The sequence below is a fragment of the Tinamus guttatus genome, unplaced genomic scaffold, assembly GCF_059628265.1.
Source record: "Tinamus guttatus ecotype Peru unplaced genomic scaffold, ASM5962826v1 Tinamus_guttatus_pri_ptg000104l, whole genome shotgun sequence".
Lineage (NCBI taxonomy): Eukaryota > Metazoa > Chordata > Aves > Tinamiformes > Tinamidae > Tinamus > Tinamus guttatus.
This window is the reverse complement of record NW_028288638.1, coordinates 1,652,334-1,671,928: the sequence shown is the minus strand read 5'-3', so window position 1 is coordinate 1,671,928 and position 19,595 is coordinate 1,652,334. Positions and strand designations below refer to the sequence as shown.

General features: G+C 39.3%; 1 protein-coding gene across 3 annotated transcripts in view; it reads right to left on the bottom strand.

Annotated features, from left to right (window-relative positions):
- TPK1 (thiamin pyrophosphokinase 1) overlaps positions 1-19,595 on the bottom strand; it is a 264,754-nt gene that overhangs the window by 104,141 nt on the left and 141,018 nt on the right. For 2 of the 3 annotated variants that reach the window (XM_088520866.1, XM_088520868.1), the window contains exon 5: positions 10,046-10,141. The exons of the other annotated variant lie outside the window; for it this stretch is intronic. In XM_088520866.1, coding sequence (XP_088376992.1) covers positions 10,046-10,141 — 96 coding nt within the window. The remainder of the gene's footprint in view (positions 1-10,045; positions 10,142-19,595) is intronic. 3 annotated transcript variants of the gene reach the window in all.

Genomic DNA, 19,595 nt, shown 5'->3' with positions numbered 1-19,595 from the left:
TATGTAATACTATACATATGCCAAATCTTTAAGGGAAAAACAAATATTTTTAAAAGGGTTAAAAAAAAAAAGTTGTAAGAAATTCATATAAATAAAAATCACAGTTTCCATTGAAGAGTGACACTTTTCCTGCTTCATCTGAGCAAGAGGTAATGGCTCAGGCTAGCTAGGCACCGGCTCTCTCCTTGCATACTTTAACCTTTAGCAATGAAGTTTGTATAAGGGGAACCATAAATAATGCTGTGCTATAGCGCATTCTTGTTCTGTTATAGTAACATTGCAGGGGAGATAATGGAGAGAGAGTTATTTGTGTCCAATGAGGAAGAGACATTAGCTCTGCTATTTAAAAAGTTTAAACTCAGGTTCACACAGGTCTAAAGATCTCCTGGTAAGTCCCAACTGAGCAGTAATATTTGCAGTCAGTCTGACCATTAATCTTCATGATGAACAAGGGGATAATAGCCTGTCCTATTAGACTCAAGGGGCAGATACAGGACCTGAAACTAAAGACAAAATTCTTCCCTTGTCTCTCAGGCCCTATACTGCAAATGGTTCCTCCTGCAAATGATTTCACCGAGTACTTGGGCAGTACTGCTTGTCTGACAGGTGTAAAGATTTGCAGAAGGAAGTCCATGATTTATATTCTTGTTTCTAAGAGGCTGGAGATACACTAATATGGAAGGAGGTAGGTTAGTACTGTGGATGCCAATGTTTCCTTTTCAGGGTATAGTCAGTACTTCTGGCAGGTATGCTAAATGTAACGTGAATAATGTCGGCAAATATCCATTACGGAACCCATTTTATTTTCCCACACTGTCATCTAGACCATATAAATGCAGCCATACACTAAGGAGCAAATGTATCATGATTTCCTTAAACTGGAGGCACTTGTGATGCTATAAACATTTTATGCATATATTTAATTCGAAAAAATACTGATCTTTAAGTTTTCAGTGCTTTGTGGTTCAGTTGTTTAAACGGACACTCAATAGGTTCTTTAAGTTGGTGAGACCATCCCCCGAGTCTCCTCCAAACAGTGGCAAAGCTAAACTAAGAGGTAGCTGTTTAAAACAAGTTCTGCTGCAAGAGAACTGGCTCTTTGCAACCACATGCTATTTTTCCCTTTTTGATACTCTTTTTTTAAGCAAAAAAAAGATAAATACCTGTAAAAACTTCAAAAGATTTGACTGACCTTACAATTCCACCATATTTCTTCACTATTCAAAGGCCTACACAATGTTACAAATGAGGAAAGGTTTCATGACAGTGAACAAAAACAAATCCTGTAAACAAATGTTCTTATATACACTAGTTAGGCTTAAAAATTTTCCTTAAGCACAGAAAAAAAAGCCATGGAAAAGAGTTAATTTGCTCATTTATTGCTGACTGAGAAGCCAGATCACTGCTGTTTATGAAGTTCATGCAGGTGTTTTCTCTGTAGGCAGTTCTGCACTTAAGGATGTGGAAAATCACTAAAGGTATTTTTAAAAATGATCTCACTGATAGCCACAAAATCATCATTCACTTTTGACAAGAATCCCAATTTAAGAATAAGAAATCACATTTTAGGTGCAAAAGACATACTGACTATTACAATCTGCAGTTAAAATTTGCTGCGCTAGTACAATCTTTCTTAATATGCTTAATTAGAAAAATAAAATTACATCCCATTAACTGAGAAGTATTTTATACAAATACTCTTAACTGTCGAATAGGACACTTCCTAGCACCATAGCATTCATGTCATAAGTAGAAAAACATCATCTCAGATAATTTATGAACACAAACTGAGTCTTGGTCTTCAGCCTGCAGAGAAATTTCTGACGTCAAAACTCATGCCTGTTCCAAGATTTCCTGCTACAGGATCTGTCTCCAAGACTCTGTCAACACAAGCACAACACTGTTTTCAGAATAAAGGCATATTAATGTAGCTCAACCAGTTTCCCAGCATGGAGAGAGTTGCATCAGCAATAGCTATTTTCAGGGAAGCTAAATTAGCTGTGCTACTGCAAGGCAGAAGAGCCTTGACAGATTAAAATATTTGGTGGGGAAAAAAATATTTCTCCAATCAAAAATAGTTATAAATTGGACAAAACTGGCTGTTAGAACAGGAATAATAATCAGGCATGTGCAGTAACCTCAAGTTTTCAGTTTCAAATTTATTTACTTCTTGACTAAAATAACAAAATGGTAGCTACTTGAAACCTTTGCTTCCTTATTAGAAGCCTTAATGGTCTCGTTAATGAGGGTATCAATCCGCTAACTGCCCAAATAAACCTTTTTTTTTTTTTTTAAAAAAATCATGTTTTAATTCCAGCTGGATCCAACTGTGATGCTCTTATTTTGTCTATAACTCAGACAAAACTCAGAATCACAGAGTGGTTGAGGTTGGAAGGGACCTCTAGAGATCATCCAGTCCAAGCCCCCTGCTCCAGCAGGGACACCTAGAGCATGCGGAACAGGGTGGCATCCAGGCGGGGTTTGAAGATCTCCAGAGAAGGAGCCTCCACAACCTCTCTGGGCAGCCTGTTCCAGGGCTCTGTCACCCTCGCAGTAAAGAGGTTCTTCCTCACATGGAGATGGAACTTCCCGTGTTTCAGCTTGTACCCATTACCCCTCGTCCTGTCGCTGGCCACCACCGAGCAGAGTTTGGTCTCATTCTCTTCACATTCTCCCCTCAGGTATTTGAACATATTGATAAGGTCTCTTTCTCAACCTTCTCTTCTCCAAGCTAAAACTCCCTGTGAGAAAGGCTTAGGTATGGTCATTTTAGGCTGGTAAATCATTTGCAAGGAGGGAGTAAAAGAAGAGTTTGCTGGAGGGAGAAATAAACAATCTTATGACAGAAAACAGGATAAGAAGCCACTATCCCTTACATTTCCTTCCGTGCTTTGAAAGTAAATTTAACTATACTAGAGACATCATTCCCTAAGCTTGATATGATGGATGATTTTTTTTTCCCAAATAAGAAAAAGTCTCTAGAAAAATCTCAACCTAACTTCCTCTGCCTTTCTTTTTATCTTCATAGACCAAATACAAGCATCAATAAGCTATACATGGATTACACAATAAAATTTGAAAATGCATGGAGCGATTTTCTTGCAGACACCTATTTGAAAAGGATATTTTTCTAACAGAGATTCCTAAGATACCCAGAGTGCCTTGATATCTACAGCTAGAGAGGCCCAAGTAGATTGTATATTCATTTCAAGCCAGATTAGGGTGTTTCTGCCTAGGAACTGCAAAGTTCTGATCCTCTAAAGAGGATCCTCATAGAAATGTATCTTAACGTACTTCTAAAATGGGAAGTCTTGCAGTAATCCCATGGCAGGAAGGATGATTTATATATTACACTCTTTAATATTCAAGTCCACCTTCAAAGTCAAAATAATCAGCACTGAAGGATGTGTCTGTATACTCTACAAGAAGGATTTACTCCTGCTGGCAGTTATTAGGAAATGCATATTTTAAAAAAGGGAATTAGAAAGAAAATACTTTAGATCCAGTTGTTTCAGGCATGAAAAGCTTATTAAGAAGATTACTACCATTAACTTAAGAAAATCTTTTGAGATAGCACTTGACAGTACAGTAACCTTTTCATTACGTCAATTTAAGTTCTACAATACCTCTCATTTGCACTTTCTCTTCTCCAGTGAGACATTAAGAAGAAAAAGTCTACTATCAGCAGTAGTACAGTATATTAGACATGGTGCCACAAAATCTGAATCAGTTTATTCTCACCCCTTCTCCTAAATGGAGGTTTGAGATACAGTCAAAACTTCAGCGTTCAAAAAAAGCTTCACAGTCCAGACCAATGACAGGTCTGGTATCTTCCAAACTTTATTTCCCCTCATTTTTGGTAACCAATTCCCTCCCAGCTTCCAAATCCTGCTAAAAGCAAAGAACCCATTCTTTGGCTTTCCTTTAACAACCGTTCCCACCTCTGGTTTAGGTACCCTAAGGTATTCAGAAATGAAAAACAATTGACATTCCTGCATGAAATGTACAACCACAAATGCAATCAGCAGAACTGCAGTCAGTATCTGATACACTAACTGTTACAAAAATGTCACATCATCAGAAATACCCTCAACTGCCAGATAAAACCCAAGTTAAGCCAAACAGCTCCAGGTACTTTTTAACAATTGGGCTCTTTCTACAGGAGATTTTTCTTTGTAAAACAGTTACGGAATTTAAAAGATGTGGGACAACTATGGAATAGGCTCACTCCTCTTGTAGCTGATAAAGAATCAGGAAGGCTCAGCTGCTTAAAAGAATGTCATGGGATAGGAATGGAATTTCACAAGGGAAGAGGGCTCCAAGAGAGACCAGAGGGGAAGCCTGGAGAGAAGATGACACTGATGGAGGAGGACTGGGTTAGGGAACGCTTAAGTGAACAGGACTTACATGAGTCCAGGCACCCTAAGGGATGCAGAGGGAGATGGCCAGCATCACTGTGAGGCCGCTATCAGTTATGTTTGAAAGGCTGGAGCAGGACTGGGACTGGAAGAAAGCCAGTGTTACCCTCACATTCAAGAAAACTACAGGCTTGTCAGCCTCACCTAATTGCTGGGAAGGTGATGGAACATTTAATCCCAAATATCATTTCCATGTGACATGCGAAGGATGAGAAGGTCATCAAGAGTAGTGAGCATGGACTTACAAATCTGTCTGGATTTTTGAATCTGCCCAGGTTCTGGGTAACCTGCTCTCGCTGGCAGACCAGAGATGATCTCCAGATCCTTCCCAATCTCATCTATTCTGTGCTTCTGTGAGAAATTCTAATCTCCTAAATCATTAGAGCTACTTATTACGGTCTCTTCTGTTTCCCGTCAGGATTCTCTTTTTCTTTTCCTTTCATTTTTTTTAATCAAGAAAACCTGCCAGTTTAACATACTCTTCAAACACTGCATAGCAGAAGTTAGTACATCAGCTGCACTTCTCTATCTTCTTCTTAGCACCTCAAATACACTGCTTCACTAACGTTCTGTTAGTCTCTCTTAGCAGATAGTGGACTAATTTCTTCCTTCTTTAAAAAGGTAGCAGGGAAAAAAAAATTGCATTCACCTAGAAGAGGTAGTATCTGAGATTGCTGATTGACTGAATCTTTAAAATATGATTTTAAAATGCAAATGTTAATATAATATACTTTATGGCAGAGGATTTTTAAGAAGAGTTGGTTTGGATTTCTTTACCTTTTCATATTAGTGCTGATCTTTTTATCAAACTAAACACACTAATATTAACCCACTGAGAGGACTGTTTCTTTTTTTTTCTTTTTTTTTTTTTTTGCATTTTCAGCCCATATAAGCAAATGAGCCGCTCTAACGTATTTAAGCAGAAAAGATAATGAAGTTAAATGAAAAGTCCCAGAGCTTAGTTTTAAGACTAAACAGTATTTTAGAAGAAACAGTTAAAGAAAGCAGAGTTTGTACCTCTGAGATAAGGGTAATGGCTTAAATCTACTGTTATGTTAGGAAGATTCTCCTTGAAGTTGTGTAGTTAATCAACAGACTTACACTTCTAACTGGATTGAGTTGCCTATGAGTCAGACCAGGGACATTTGATTAGGATTTGGAAATTGAAAGACCATTCTCAGTGGTACCATTTGCATGCTGGGAGACTGGGTAAGGCACTTCTGTTTTTTGATTTGCAACATGGAGATAATCTTCCCTTTTAATGCAAGATATATTGATCTCTAAATGAGCAATATTTTAAGTCTGTCATTCTCCAAGTTTGAATGGTTTCTCGAAATAACTTATGTTGGATGAGAGAAAATTAAGACCAGAAAGTAGTTTTGGAGACAAATTACTGTAAATAAGGTTACTTGAAGGTCTTGTATTGAAGTAAGGAAGCCCTCAAATAACTGCACAAGACATAAAATAGTGATTAAAGCAGTAAAGCAAAATGTGCATATCTAAGTGTTCAATAGATCATAAACAATGTAAATGAAACACATGCCAGCAATGCAGGCAGAGCTATAGCACACAGAAAGGTAGTGCACAGAACCAAGAAGGCATACGGCCAGAAAATCTCTGAGCAGGTACATACACATGCAAGTGCGCATGTGTGTTCATACATACATACTCACAGTCATGCAGAAGGGGCATGAGAAACACCTAACAGCCCTTAAGCTGGAAACCAACTTCAGGAGTCCCATGCTTTTGATGGTACTTCACTCCTTCACCTACCCAATACAATTCAATTTACGAATGAATTATGGCTGTGAGGAGAGAAAAGTAGAACTGAGTCTAGATTGCAAAACCAACAGGTATTGCTGACATTCACTGTAGTATGCAATTATAAATATATGTAACTAGGTGCCTCAGAAACCACAAAATGACCCAAATCCTACTTTCCGCGTGATTTGGCTAGGCAAGCAAAATGTGATACCCCAGTAAGCAATGTAAATCAGAAAACAATGACCCTGAGGATTCAGAATCTATTCTATGATTTTTTTTTAAGACTTAAGGAAAAAGCAATTGTGAACCTAGCATTTTTTTTTCCAGAAGATAAAGTTAGTATTGATACCCAAAAAGTAGTTCAAGAACTAACTAGACGTCATTTCTCCAGATTTCTCTCCCATAGCTGACTGTCAATTCTAATACCTTTCCCCATGCTAAAGGCATTTCCAAGGCCTTTGCCTTAACTAGCAGAATATAAACTGACTTTAAAACCTTCTCTTCAGTGGGGGGACCAAACTTCTCACTCACCTTTCCTCCCACCCAAGTGACTGCATCCAAGAAATCTGTGGGACATAATTATCTTTCAAGATTCTATTCCTCTGTTCAAAACTTATTTGTTCAAAAACTATTTTGGTGAGCAAGAAGGCAAAGGAGGAGGAGGGAGATGCAGAGAGATGGAAGAGAGGATTGCATAAATTTAATTCCTTTGGAACAAAATATCACCCCATGCTTTCAAGTGAGCTCAACACCTCCCTGACACAGAACTTTCACTGAGGTGACTGACAGATAAAAGCCAAAGTTTATCTGCTGGTGCAGTAGATAAGGAATAATTTATTCTCTAGCCAATCGAGGAACACCTCTTTCAAATACTCTGGCTCCTCTAAGTTGAACTTCATCCAGACAAACTACGTCACAAGATTATAGAATGGGAGCATATACCGAGTCTAATTAATTTCCTAGCTTAACATATTGCTACCGAGAAAGAGCAAGAAACAGAGCATGGCCACAAAATCAAAATATATTTGAGATACTAAAGGAATACTTCCCTTGTTTAGTAATATCAGCTGTAAATCATAGAGAAATAGATTTGTAGTGTCTCTTTGACATATTCCTTTTTGACTAGTGCTCTGGATAAACCAGACAAGAGAGAATAAAATAAAACTTAGAGACATATATATATGTGTATATATATATATTTCTGGGAACCAGGAAGACATCTTCCACCTAGTTAATACTCTTAGGTATAATAGAAGTTTTAATGATATTTGTTCTGAAGGAAAACAAAAATATCCACATGGAAACATGCAAATTTGTACTTCGGGAAGGACAAGAACAGAAATGCAAATGAAGAAATCCTTCTCTCTCCACTTGAGGTGTTCAGACCCTGTAGCTTCCTTTCTCCTGTGCTGCATGTACTTCCTAGGTGACTACAGAATTAAATGTCAGCTTTCTTCTCTCCTCTAAAGGGGCTTCAACAGTCTGTTTACCTACCATTTGACCTCTTCTATGCCAAAATGTTTTCAAAAAGTATGCCTAAAATTAGACAATGCAGATTTAGGTATTTAAAATGGCTGGAGTTTCAGAAAAGCCAAGTGGTTTCATCCATAAATTAAGGTCAGTGTAATTTTGCAATTGCTCAAAATCTCTATGTTATCAAGGGACCAGACAGCAAAGTATGCAACAGTGGGACATATCTTGTACTAATGAATTTATTTAGTGTGTCTGAACCAAAACAAATAATTTATACAGTCATAGCACAGATTATGACTCTAGTTGCTTATTCTTCTGATATCATTTGCTGAAGCTGAATCATTAACTTCTTGAAATCTCTTATGGTTGAAAATGCAGCAGGGTGAAAACAGAAAGGTATTCTTATTTAGCCTGCATGAATTTACTTAACCAAGATGGCATCTTACTATATTTTAAGGAACAGACATCATAAACAATAAACAACGTTTAGCATGTACTAAACATGGTATTTATGTTTATAAAAAAAACTATTTTGTTTTTTGCTTCTCTACAAAAAACTACATTGTATTTAAAGCAGGTACCCCAACTACTTATTACATGTAATAGCATGAAAATATAACAGAAATTTTAGGTTTAATGCACTGGCATGAGTTCTATACAATTACTGCAATTACAATTAAGTTTGTGCTCATCAGAGATTAGAGTACAATATCCTTTACTCAACTTAACATGTAGCTTTGCCTAGGAGAGATTCAAAAAATTCAAAAACTTACAAATACACTGCTCCTTCCTGAAACATATCTGTAGATGTCAAGTTCCCAGTGGTCTCATTTTAATCATGCAGTGTTAAAATCTCTTGTGATACCTTAAAAAATAATTCCCTCTATTGCAATAGATATGATCTGGCAATAAAATGAAGCCAGGAAAATCTTCTGTTAGTCTAACTCTTTTAAGAGGGGAAACACCTTGGTTGTCATAGCCAAAACAAATCTCATCTGTTCCAACAGCAATCGTTAACACTCCTGTCCTAGGTAGTAAGGAAGCCATGTGTGCTCTCATAATAATAAACTGCAGAAAGGGAAAAGCCAACCCCCTCACATCCTAACTGCCAAACAGGGAGCTTGTGGCTCACAGCCAAACAATCAGGAGCACTGTGATATGGATATACCGCGACATGGAGAAACCTTCCCATCTTGTCCATACTAATAGAGAAAAATTAAGAGAATTGACAAAAAACAGTATATACTGAGGGTGGAGAATGGAGAAACAAATGAAGATGGTACTACAGGACAGCATTTTGAAGTTTCCTATGAACATGCGTCACTTTTAGAAGACCAAGACATTCCAAAATAGCTTAAGCAAAAACTGTTTAATTATGTGTCTCCTTGATCAGAGGAGCGGACAAGGGCATTTCCAACTCTTGCTGCCTCATTGGAAAGCAAGTCATCAGGAAGTCAGACAATCTTCCTATCCTGCTACAATGAAAATGGGAAAAGATGAGGTTTATCCACCTCCTTACATTTTGTGTTTCTGCCTTTGTTCTCTTGTGAGGCTTTTGTCCTCACTGTTGTTAAGAGAATGCAGCAAATGCTTCTTCTCAATTCCTTTCATCCCCAGGCAAAGAAAAGAGACTCAGCCCTCCACAGAAGGGAGGTTCATCCCTTAGGAAAGGGACACTCTACAAGGAGGAAAAGGCAACAATGCCAAGACCATATCTGCCACTGATTCTTCATGTCAAAAATTCCTGTGCCAAATCAAAATTCCTGTGCCAAATCAATTTTAAATTTACATCTCTCAGAGGCTAAGCAGGTAGCTGCCCCCCCAAAAAAAAAAAAGTATCAAAGGGGGAATACTTCCTTTTCCACCTTTCCAAGGAAATGAACAGCTGAAGACTCCATATGGCTCCTTTGAAGTTTAGTCCATTGCTTGCTCCGCAAAGGTTCCCTTTGATTCTAGGTGAACCTTCTGCAGAAGGAGTTTGCTCGCCATATGTAATGTTGGCAGGATAAGATCCCTTCCCTCCCATCTCACCTTTGGGAGAGAAGAAGGAGAGATGAACATCAAGGCTCAGTATGCCAAGACTTGACAACATGTTTACATGCCAAAGTGGGACTCTTGCTTTGAGCATCAGCCACAACAGCTCTGCAGTACTTTGGCTAGTTCCCTAACAGAAATCAATAACAAGCTGCCTTTTAAGAAAGCCAATGTTTGTTCATTGGCACAGTGGGCAATTCCTTTCAGTAGAAGCAACAGTGTTTACAAGGTGTGCTGTGGAAAACCTCAGAACAGCAAGATGACCGAAAATGTTTTATTTCAGTACAAACGTGAAACATAAACCTAAGTATACCAAAAAGAAGAGTAATTACTAACAAAGCAGCAGGTGCTTTTACCTGGAGACCGTTCTTTTCTATCTTTTTTTGCAGTATATGAAGGCACTTGGTGAAGTCGGTGGATTCCTGATCCATCGTCTCTATGAACTCACATCCCTAGTCAGGGAGCAATAAAACAGAAAGAAAAGTAAAACATTTGTCATCTTTCAATTCCAAGAACTTTGGTTATTAACAGTTAACAATTGAGTTAACAACTTCTAAAGTCTTCACATGGAGATGCAGAATTAATGAAAGACTATTATCCTTGGAAAACCTGAAGACTCTAAGTCCTAGATGGATAAATTATAAAGAAACAGGTGTTAGAAAGGCACAGGATTAGATTTCCCAAACCCAGAAAAGTACATTTGTTGTTTTGGATGTTTTATGATGCTCTGCTGGACTGACAAATTTTTACATGATGAGTAGTAAGTAACTTCTGTTCTAGGAAAATGACTATCTGCCTTCTTTGGTTCTACAGGTTATTACATTTTTGCTATATGCATTGAAACATGATGTAAAGATGTCAAGCTTCCTGAAACTAGTACAGTTGTGTTAGTTAATTTGCAGTGATACAATAACAACCTTCTTGCAGTGCAGCAATATGAATTAGAGCATGTTCAAGTGGACAAAAACAGTTTACACTTCTTAACTGAGAGCTAAAGCAATTCTCAAACCTCTGATAAAGTGCTGAGTAAGCAAAAGTGAAGTACATCTACCACATAAAATCGCCATTCAAGTTGGTTTCAAGGATAAAAATATCCATGCGGTATCATAAATTATAATAAGAATCACACAAGCTGGATTTAGAGGTTCCCTTTTTTACCACTTTGAGGTACCCTTAAAAGCTTCATAGCTTTGTCTTTATCTGACATATTTTATGTTCCTGCAATACACAGTAATAACTGATACAATAAATAAACAAAAAAGAGAGTATAGAATTTTTGCATGTGTGCATATGTGTATAAACTACATTACTTTGTTAAATCAAAAAATCCTCAGTCAGACTGCATCTATCTTAGTGATGAGAACAAAGATACAGAAGACACAATTTCCCAGATTGGCAATATGGAGAGCATTTAGTGGATTGCAAGCAACAATGTAATGAGTCTCCAATTGGAAGACATACATTATCACCAAAATGCTGCCCTGCTCAGCCAGAACACACATAGAAACAAAGCAAATTTGTTTCTATAACAGAGAGGACTGAAAACTACCAAAGGAAATTTGTTAATCAAGGCCCACTCTAAATGGAAAGATGCTTCCAACAGTAAGAATAGAGTGTTTTCAGGCAGCCTCAAAACTGTCAATAATAGCAGCAAAGAGACCAAGCTTTGAGAAACTACAGATAAACAGAATCTCCCCAGACTTTCACAAACAGCCTTTGAACACATGGCACATGAAGACTAAATCAATGGCAAGGACAGGTACTGCTGAGCACGGGAGATAAGACAGTACCTGATTTGCCAGCTCTTAAATTAACAGTAAAAAAGGGCGGTCTTTTATCTTGTGCCAGGATCATTTCTTGGCTCCTCAGTGCTGGCAAAGTCAGTCATTTATAGGTATTGATTTATAAATAATAGATTTAGACCTCCACTCCGTACTTTTGAAATATGCATTCCTGCAATCCCTAACAAGCCCGATCGCCTCCTTGGATAGTCAGCTTTTGGCAACCACAGACGGCAATTCGGTACCCCCACCCAGGAAGACTGAACTTACTCAACTCTCTGAGGTTTCCTAAGTGAGGATGTGCAACAGCTTTTATTTCACGCTTTCTACTGCGAACAGCATTTTGCTTGAGGTTAGCCCTTGTCTAGCTTCTCAACATGTTCTTGCATGAGAAAAATATCACAGAGCAACTGTGAGGCACTGGTGGGGAGAGACAGCTTCAACACGGTGTCTGGAGGGCCTTGTAGGTGACAAGCCACAGCTCCTGAAGACAGCTGGGATGCACTGCTACAAGGACAGGCTGTGTGACACCTGCCTGTGATACTGATACCACGATGACGCTGTGAGAGCAGCAGCAAAAAATGGCTCCTAGCTTAACAGCAGTAGCCTGAAACCATTCACTCACTGTCTGCAGTTTTGACACTTTAGGCAAGTCCCACTGGAGATCATACTGGAAAACACTGACAGATTATCCATGTGCAAGCCACCAAAACCTTCAAATTAAACTGCGATACCCCATCTGCTTTCTGCCATCAACAGTTCTGGAATTAATAGCCATTACTAGCTCTGTTCCTGCTGCTGTGATGTTAAAGAAACTGGCTGGGAAGAACATACCAGGGCAGATTACAGGCAGCAGCCCTTGGATCTTCCCACATGTGCTTGCAAGCACATGACGACCTTGCTGGAATGCCTGTATGGTTCATGTTTGTCTGCGGTAAGAGGTTTTTTGATAAATCTGTTGCTCCTGACATATCAAATCTAGTGTTTCAAACCATGGTATCTCACAGATTTGGGCAGCGATTCAACTGCAGTTCTTCTCAACCTTTGCTATATTATTCACAAACGACAGAAAAATCTTCAAGTCACAGAACTTACCAGTGCAACCAGGATTTAATCAAAGGACACTGTAATAATTGCAAGATAGGCAATAATGCTTGCAGTTTTATAGATACCTGCTCAACTCAATAGCATTAACCTTTGGTAAGAAAGTTAAAAAGCCAAGCAAATTTAACATTAAGAAAGGTTAGAAAAATCAATACCACACAGCAGGAAAGAAAACAATAGATTGCATCTGATGAGGATATAACTTTGCTGAATGACAGGATGAGACACCACAGAATTAGGCTTTGGCTGTTCTGTCTCACTAGAGCAGTTATAGGAGCCTCATTGCTAAAGAAGGAGGAGTGTGCCAGACACACATAATAGGATTATTGAACCCTATATTTCAGACAGACACTGAAATCAGACAGGCACTGAAACATCAATCCCAACATCTCAGTGCGTCTCCCATTTTTAGAAATATTATGCATCACAGCATGTTGTGCGTTTGAAGAAAGCAGCATGTAGATGTTCACTCCTCCATGTCCTTATTAATCTCTTTTTAAAAGAAAATAAATGTTTGTTCTTTCTCTAATCATTATGAACGTGAGGATATAATTGTGATAAAGTGCAAATTAGAATGTTTTCTATCTCCAACACCCCACTACGGCAAGGCATTAGAGTCTCTTCTGAAGCCTGTGTCTCACTGTGCTCACTGAAAGTGACACCAATGACATCCAGTCCAGCCTGTGTTCACCTACTGGACTGAGGCTCAGCTAGGAAGCAGGAACCTTAATGCAGATACAGGTAGGTATATACATAATGCTGATGCCAGACACAGGAAAAACACCCAGTCAGAAGTTAAAAGTTTATAGAGCCACTCAAAACCACAGCACACATAAACAGCTAAGTTTAAAGTGGAATAAGTTAAGTTGAACTTCTGAACACTTTCCCTCAGCTGTCCTCTAACCAGCCACATCTGGACACAGCACATCCGGATGTGGCCTTACCAGGGCTGAATACAAGGGAGGATCACCTTCCTCGATTTGCTGGCAACACTTTGCCTAATGCATCCCAGGATACTACTGGCCTTCTAGGCCACAAGGCAACGTTGCTGACATGGTCAACCTGTCCACCAGGACTCCTAGATCCTTCACTGCAAAGCTGCTTTCCATCAGGTCAACTCCCAGCCTCTCTTGGTGCCTGCAGTTACTCCTCACTAGGGGCAGGACCCTGCACTCGCCTTTGCTGAACTTCATGAGGTTCCTTTCCACCCAACTCTGCAGCCCGTCCAGGTCCCTCTCAATGACAGCACAGCTCCATCAGCCACTTGTCCCAGCATCACGAGTGCACTTGCTGAGGCCCTGCTCTGCCCCCTCCTCCACGTCACTGATGGAGAAGCTGAACAACACTAGACCCAGTACTGAGCCCTGGGGGACACCACAGGCCTCCAACTAGAGTTTCTGCCCCTGACTAAAATGACTTGTGAGTTTTTTGAAAATATATTAAAGCATCAGATTGGAAAAAGGGAGAAACAGAGGGAGAAAGAGAGAACGGGAATATTTCGCTTGGGCAACTTATAGGCCTAAAAATGCATACATTTCCATAGTCCCTAAGTTAGTGGAGATGATTTAGTAAGTAGGGACAAAACCATACTGCAGACTAAGCTGTGGAGTTGGTGAATCTGTATGAATTACAAACCAGCAGGGAAAATCATCAGGGAAATCCTTCTGCATTTTGGGAGTTTCAAATACTCCTGAACAACAACTGTTGAATAGTTTGTTTTTGGATCAGTTTAATTATATGAACTGCCTTCTAAATTTTATATTAGAGAACAAAACCAATGAGCGTAATTGGTGAAAATGAGAAAATGATTTGGGATATTTAACTGGCCAAAAATATATAATCAAGTGAAATACATTTTCCTTCAATTTTTTTTGACTCAAGCTCTGGCTAAAGGCTTGGCATCGACGCAATGTTAATACTACACAGATTGCTTGGCCCTTAGCTCCGGCGTGGCTTGACTTGTCCAATTGCACATTAAGCGACACTGCCACTCAAATTAACTAAAGCATTTTATTAATCATGATGAAGTGTGTGCACTGGAAACCAAATAACTGAAGACCATACTCAAGTGAAAACCCCATTATTAAAAAAACGAACACAGGATGTCAGGTTCTGACCATCATTTCTTTCTAACTATGTATAACACCACTTGATTTATTAAACAAGAATTGTCTGCTGACATGAAACAAAATCAGTAACTATATGTAAATATATGCACACCTCCACAAACCAGAAGCTACATGAACTTGTCAAATTTGACAAGCATTAAAAAAGAACTCTGAAGTTGAAACTTTGACTGCAACAGCTGCAGCCTCTCCTCCCTTCCTCCATTTCTATTTTGATATGGAGTTTTTTTTTTCTTCCAAAGTAAATAAATGTTTCCTCTTTTTGTTTTTAATGAGGCAGCATGTGGCTTCTGATGGAGGATAGCTTTTTTTATACTATGTATTTGACATTGAGATAACAGCAATGAAAGAGTTCCTCTGTATTAATTAGGTTGCTGCCTTTTTGAAAAAAACAGATAAGTCTGTTTCTCATGAAACAGTGAGAATTACTATAAATGAACAAAATATGAGTCTCTGTGTCCGCACAGACCAATATCAAAGAAAACCCAGATACCTTCTTTGCCACCTATCACATACTGAAAAGCAGAAAACCAAACAAAATAACCAACATCAATCAGCATCTCCCTGCCCTCCCCTCCAAAAAAAGAGAGAAAAGACGAAAACCACACAGTCCAACTGACACCACGTTTCCTGCATAAATTCACATTAACTGTCTGTATTGGAGAAAATTCTTTGGATCTATTAATAAATATACTTTGGTGAATGAAAACAAATAGATTAGACATTCTCCCACCAGACAAAAAAATGTAATATCATTCCAATAGCCTTATCAGAAAGCTGCCAAAATTTTAAAAAACTTTTGAATAACCAAGGGGAAAGGTAAGAATGTTGTGTGGGGACAGGAAGGCAGAAGACATGTCAGGAGTTGCATATCTCATATACACCAGCCAAATCTCTAGTTTCTGGCATTAAACAGTAAAAATAGATTTGTACATCCCTGCACAACCCAGACGTTATTTCTCCAATCTGATGATTAAAACTGAGCACAGCACAGTGGTGACAGCCACCTGCTATTCTTGGATCGTCTCTGCAATTTCCCTTGTGTGGTCTTCCTTGTCTGAAAAACAATGGTTCAGAGAGAGGAGCTCTAACTAGGGGTCAGACTTGCTCTATAATCACTACTGTGAAAACCTTTTGCCTGCCAAGCTGATCAATCGCTTTTGGATCCCAACCTAATAATAGGACTACCTTGCTTTTCTTGGGAAGTTGTGCGTAAACAGAAATTACTGTTACATATGTGTGCATTTAGGAATAAAGAGACAACACAACTCACGTAGGGGAAACAAGGGCTTTGGAACAGAAACAGTCTCGGACAGAAGGGAAACACAGGTCACTGATGAGGGACAGCACGAGCCACTACCCAGGGATGTCCATGAGTCTATAGTGTTTCAGTTGAGGGCACTTGGCACCAAGACTGAAAATACCACAATGTCTCTGACACACTGTAATTGTGCTTTTAAATTTCATTAAAATATGGAAGTGCGCAAGCGTAAACTAACAGTCACGTAGAACTAACACTTATCTTTGGCACTTGGCACCAATGCCAGAATACAAATAGGAACCAAGCACTTTCCTGAAATAAAGCAGAAAAATAAAAGCTATCCCAGCTACAAATCCCATACTCTGCAAAGATGAGAAAAAAAAAAAAGGGAAATGAACTGTTCCTCAAAATTCAACAATTTGGGTCATCTTTTATGAGGTCGTGGGGAGGGGAGACAGATAGAGTGAGACTGTCTGAATTTCAAATCCCACAACAGCTTATGCACAGTAATGTTCCCAGAAACTTTTTTTTTTTTTTTTTTTAATTAAAAGGTCTCCAGGTTAACAGCTTCAGCTTTATATCGCGTGGGAAGACAAATGCTCTAAAGAACTAAAGTTAATAGGCAGACACTGTATTCGAACTGCCTTCACGTTTCAAACTAATCACCAATTCCCAAGGTATGGGAAGCGTGGAACACAAAAGCAAGGCTTATACTAGGGTCTTTTCAAGAGTCTGGGCTGACAAATTTTAGTCATCCTAAATGCTGTCTACATATAATCTCTTCCCAGGAGCCAAGAATCCAAAAGCAATCTCACACTGAAAGTGCAAATAAAATACCAAAGGGATGTTGAACTCCAAGGTGTAAAACCCTCTGCAAGACAACTCTAATCACTGGGCATATGAAAATGCACATGGTCAGTACCTCTTAGCTCTCTTTTATACTCAGACAGGATTTACATGGGAGTATCTGCCAGTTTCAGATGTGAGCAATTACTCTGAAAAGAACTTGGTTTGTGAGAAGAGAGCTGCAACTCAGATATCAACCACAGCACCGAATTAATAGAGAATAAGATTCAAATGTATACCAGGCTCACAAAAATGGTATTTGGGGTGGGGGAGAATCTGTCTACACACGCAAAAAGTGTGCAAAGGGATTCAAAGAGTTTAATTACCTACAGACAGCAAATTGAATAGAGAAATATCCTCCATTATATGGAGAAAACCTCCAAAATTTGTGCTATCAATGGAATTCATTAGCTCATTCTTCCTTCCTGTACCGTCACATTAACAAAAATAGCAAGAGATTAGAGCCAAGATTGGTTCTTTAGGAAGGGCATTGGTTACCTCCAAACGCTTGTTAGTTTTCCTTTCTGAACAGCCTCTTGCTTTAAACCTCTGTATTAAGTTTTAACTTGTACAGGTATATGGCTGGATAACTCATTTTTCCCCCGTTATTTTTTCTGACTGACACTTCTATATGGCTAGAAACTTGGTATCTCCATCACTGTTGTATCAGAAAGTCTAATTCCTGTTTATCTGCCTCCAGGACATCAGAAACAGCAGCAATTCAGAGTGAAGTTGACTATGATGTTAAACATCCCATGCATAGTCCATGCTAACTATAGGCAAAAAACAGCCCCTCCCTGCCCTCCCCCCAAATGTTACTTTTCGGAAAGAAGTTGAAGCAAATACCCAGCTTCTCCTTAAACAGAAGCTCCTTAAACAGAATGATATAAAGAATGTCAATGCCAAGGGGCACATTGCTATTTATTTATCCAGTGATCTGCAGTGACCTGAACTTAGATGAGTCCAAGAATGATAAAGACTGAACAGATTTTCTCAGATGTCTAATCTTTGAATAGGACAGCGAACAAACATTCCAATTTCAAACAAAAATTAAATTGCTCTATGTTTCAACAAGTGATACTGTAAGGAAAATAACAGAAATTAAAAAAAAAAAAAAAAAAAAAAAAAGAAGCCTAGCTTTACAATTCTTTTCTGCCAAAGATCACTGAGCCCTGAACACAAGTAAGTGACATGCTGACATTTGGATAGACATACGGGAAAGCTGAGGAAAATTAAACTAGTGCCCAGCAGAGCAGTTCTGACTTCATTACTAGTGAGTGTTCCACTCAGTATGAATACATTTCCAAGTGAAATTCTGGATAGTTGCTCTATTTCCACATAACTGAGGCAGAAGATCAAAATCCACACCCTATATTCACATAGTTGCTGTATTTTTGAAGAGTGTAAGGGTTCAATTACTCTTAATTTAAACGTGAAGTTGTTGAATAAGCATTGAGTCTTCATCTCTAAAAGTGCTTGATTAGCTGGTATACTGGAAATCATCTGGGTTTATTTTCTGGATATATATTAAAGCCTGTTTTTTTAAAGGGTAACAAACCAGCCAGGGCAGAGTCGCAAAAAAAAGCTGTTGGTACAAAGAGTTTATTTGCAGGAAAAAATACGGCAAAGTTGCAAACTACCCTAAGATACGAAACTGTCAGCTTTGCACACTTGAAGACACTGTGGCCTACGGACTGCCAGGAACGTGCAAGGCTGTGTCTTGAGGAAGCAAAACTAGTCCTTCCGTAGACTGTCGTTGAGACAAAGCATCAGGCCCAGGAACATCCCATCAGTTGTACAGGTTAACACAACTGCTGTACGAACCTGACTTACCTTTCACTGACATCAGTGCTGGAGATGGGAAGGAGCAATATAACTTTTTCTGTAAGACCCTATTCTAACAGTCACTTTTCCTTTTTTGCTTCCCTTCACTCTCTCCATCCTCTGTTTTAAAATAGTGCTGTTAGAGAAAAAAAAAAGAAAAGAAAAAAGAAAATAAGAAAAAAGGGAGAAAGGGGGGCAAAGGGGGAGAAGGAAAAAGGGGGAAAGGGGGAGAAAAGGGGAGAAAAGAGAGAAAAGGACATGAAGGCTTGCTTCTCCATTTTTATCAGAGATTTAAAAAAAAGAGCTTGCAATTTCAAAAATCTCCCTAAGAGGAGATGTCAGAAGCTCAGCAGGGCTAGCAGGGCTTTCAAGGGGCAATATTTTATTTATTTTTGGGGGGCAGTAAGGGATGATCACACAATTCCCCCACCCAGATTAGTGATTTGACTGAGTCTAAGCAGATCCACACGTGTGCAGATCACACGCCTTGCTGCCCTTGCAGACGGGCTGAGTATCACCCATTTGGAGCGCACAAGCTGGCTCCATACCTGCCTGCCACGAAGCGCAGCCCAGGATCTCCACCCGAGACCCTCGGCGCCTGCGCGGGGGCTCCTGCAGTCTGGGCAGCCCTACCTGCTGCCGCTGGCCCTGGGCGCCGGGCAGGCCCCAGCCCAGGAGGCCCCGGGCGCGAGTGGGCCCAGCGCACCCACCTCCTCCACGCCAGGCCTTCCTCAAGCCCTTGGACGCCTCCCTGCAGTCACGCACAGCAGGGCCTGCCCTTTAAACCATTTATTAAGGTCTGTCAGGCATTTCTGAAGCTAAGAGGCTACGGCTAACAAAGAAAACACTTTCCAGAGCTGGATTTTCTGTGAGAAAGTGATTAATACACTAATGAGATCATAAAACAGGGAGATTAACCTGACCTTTTCAGTCATGCTGTCCATCTTTCTAAGGGGATGGATTT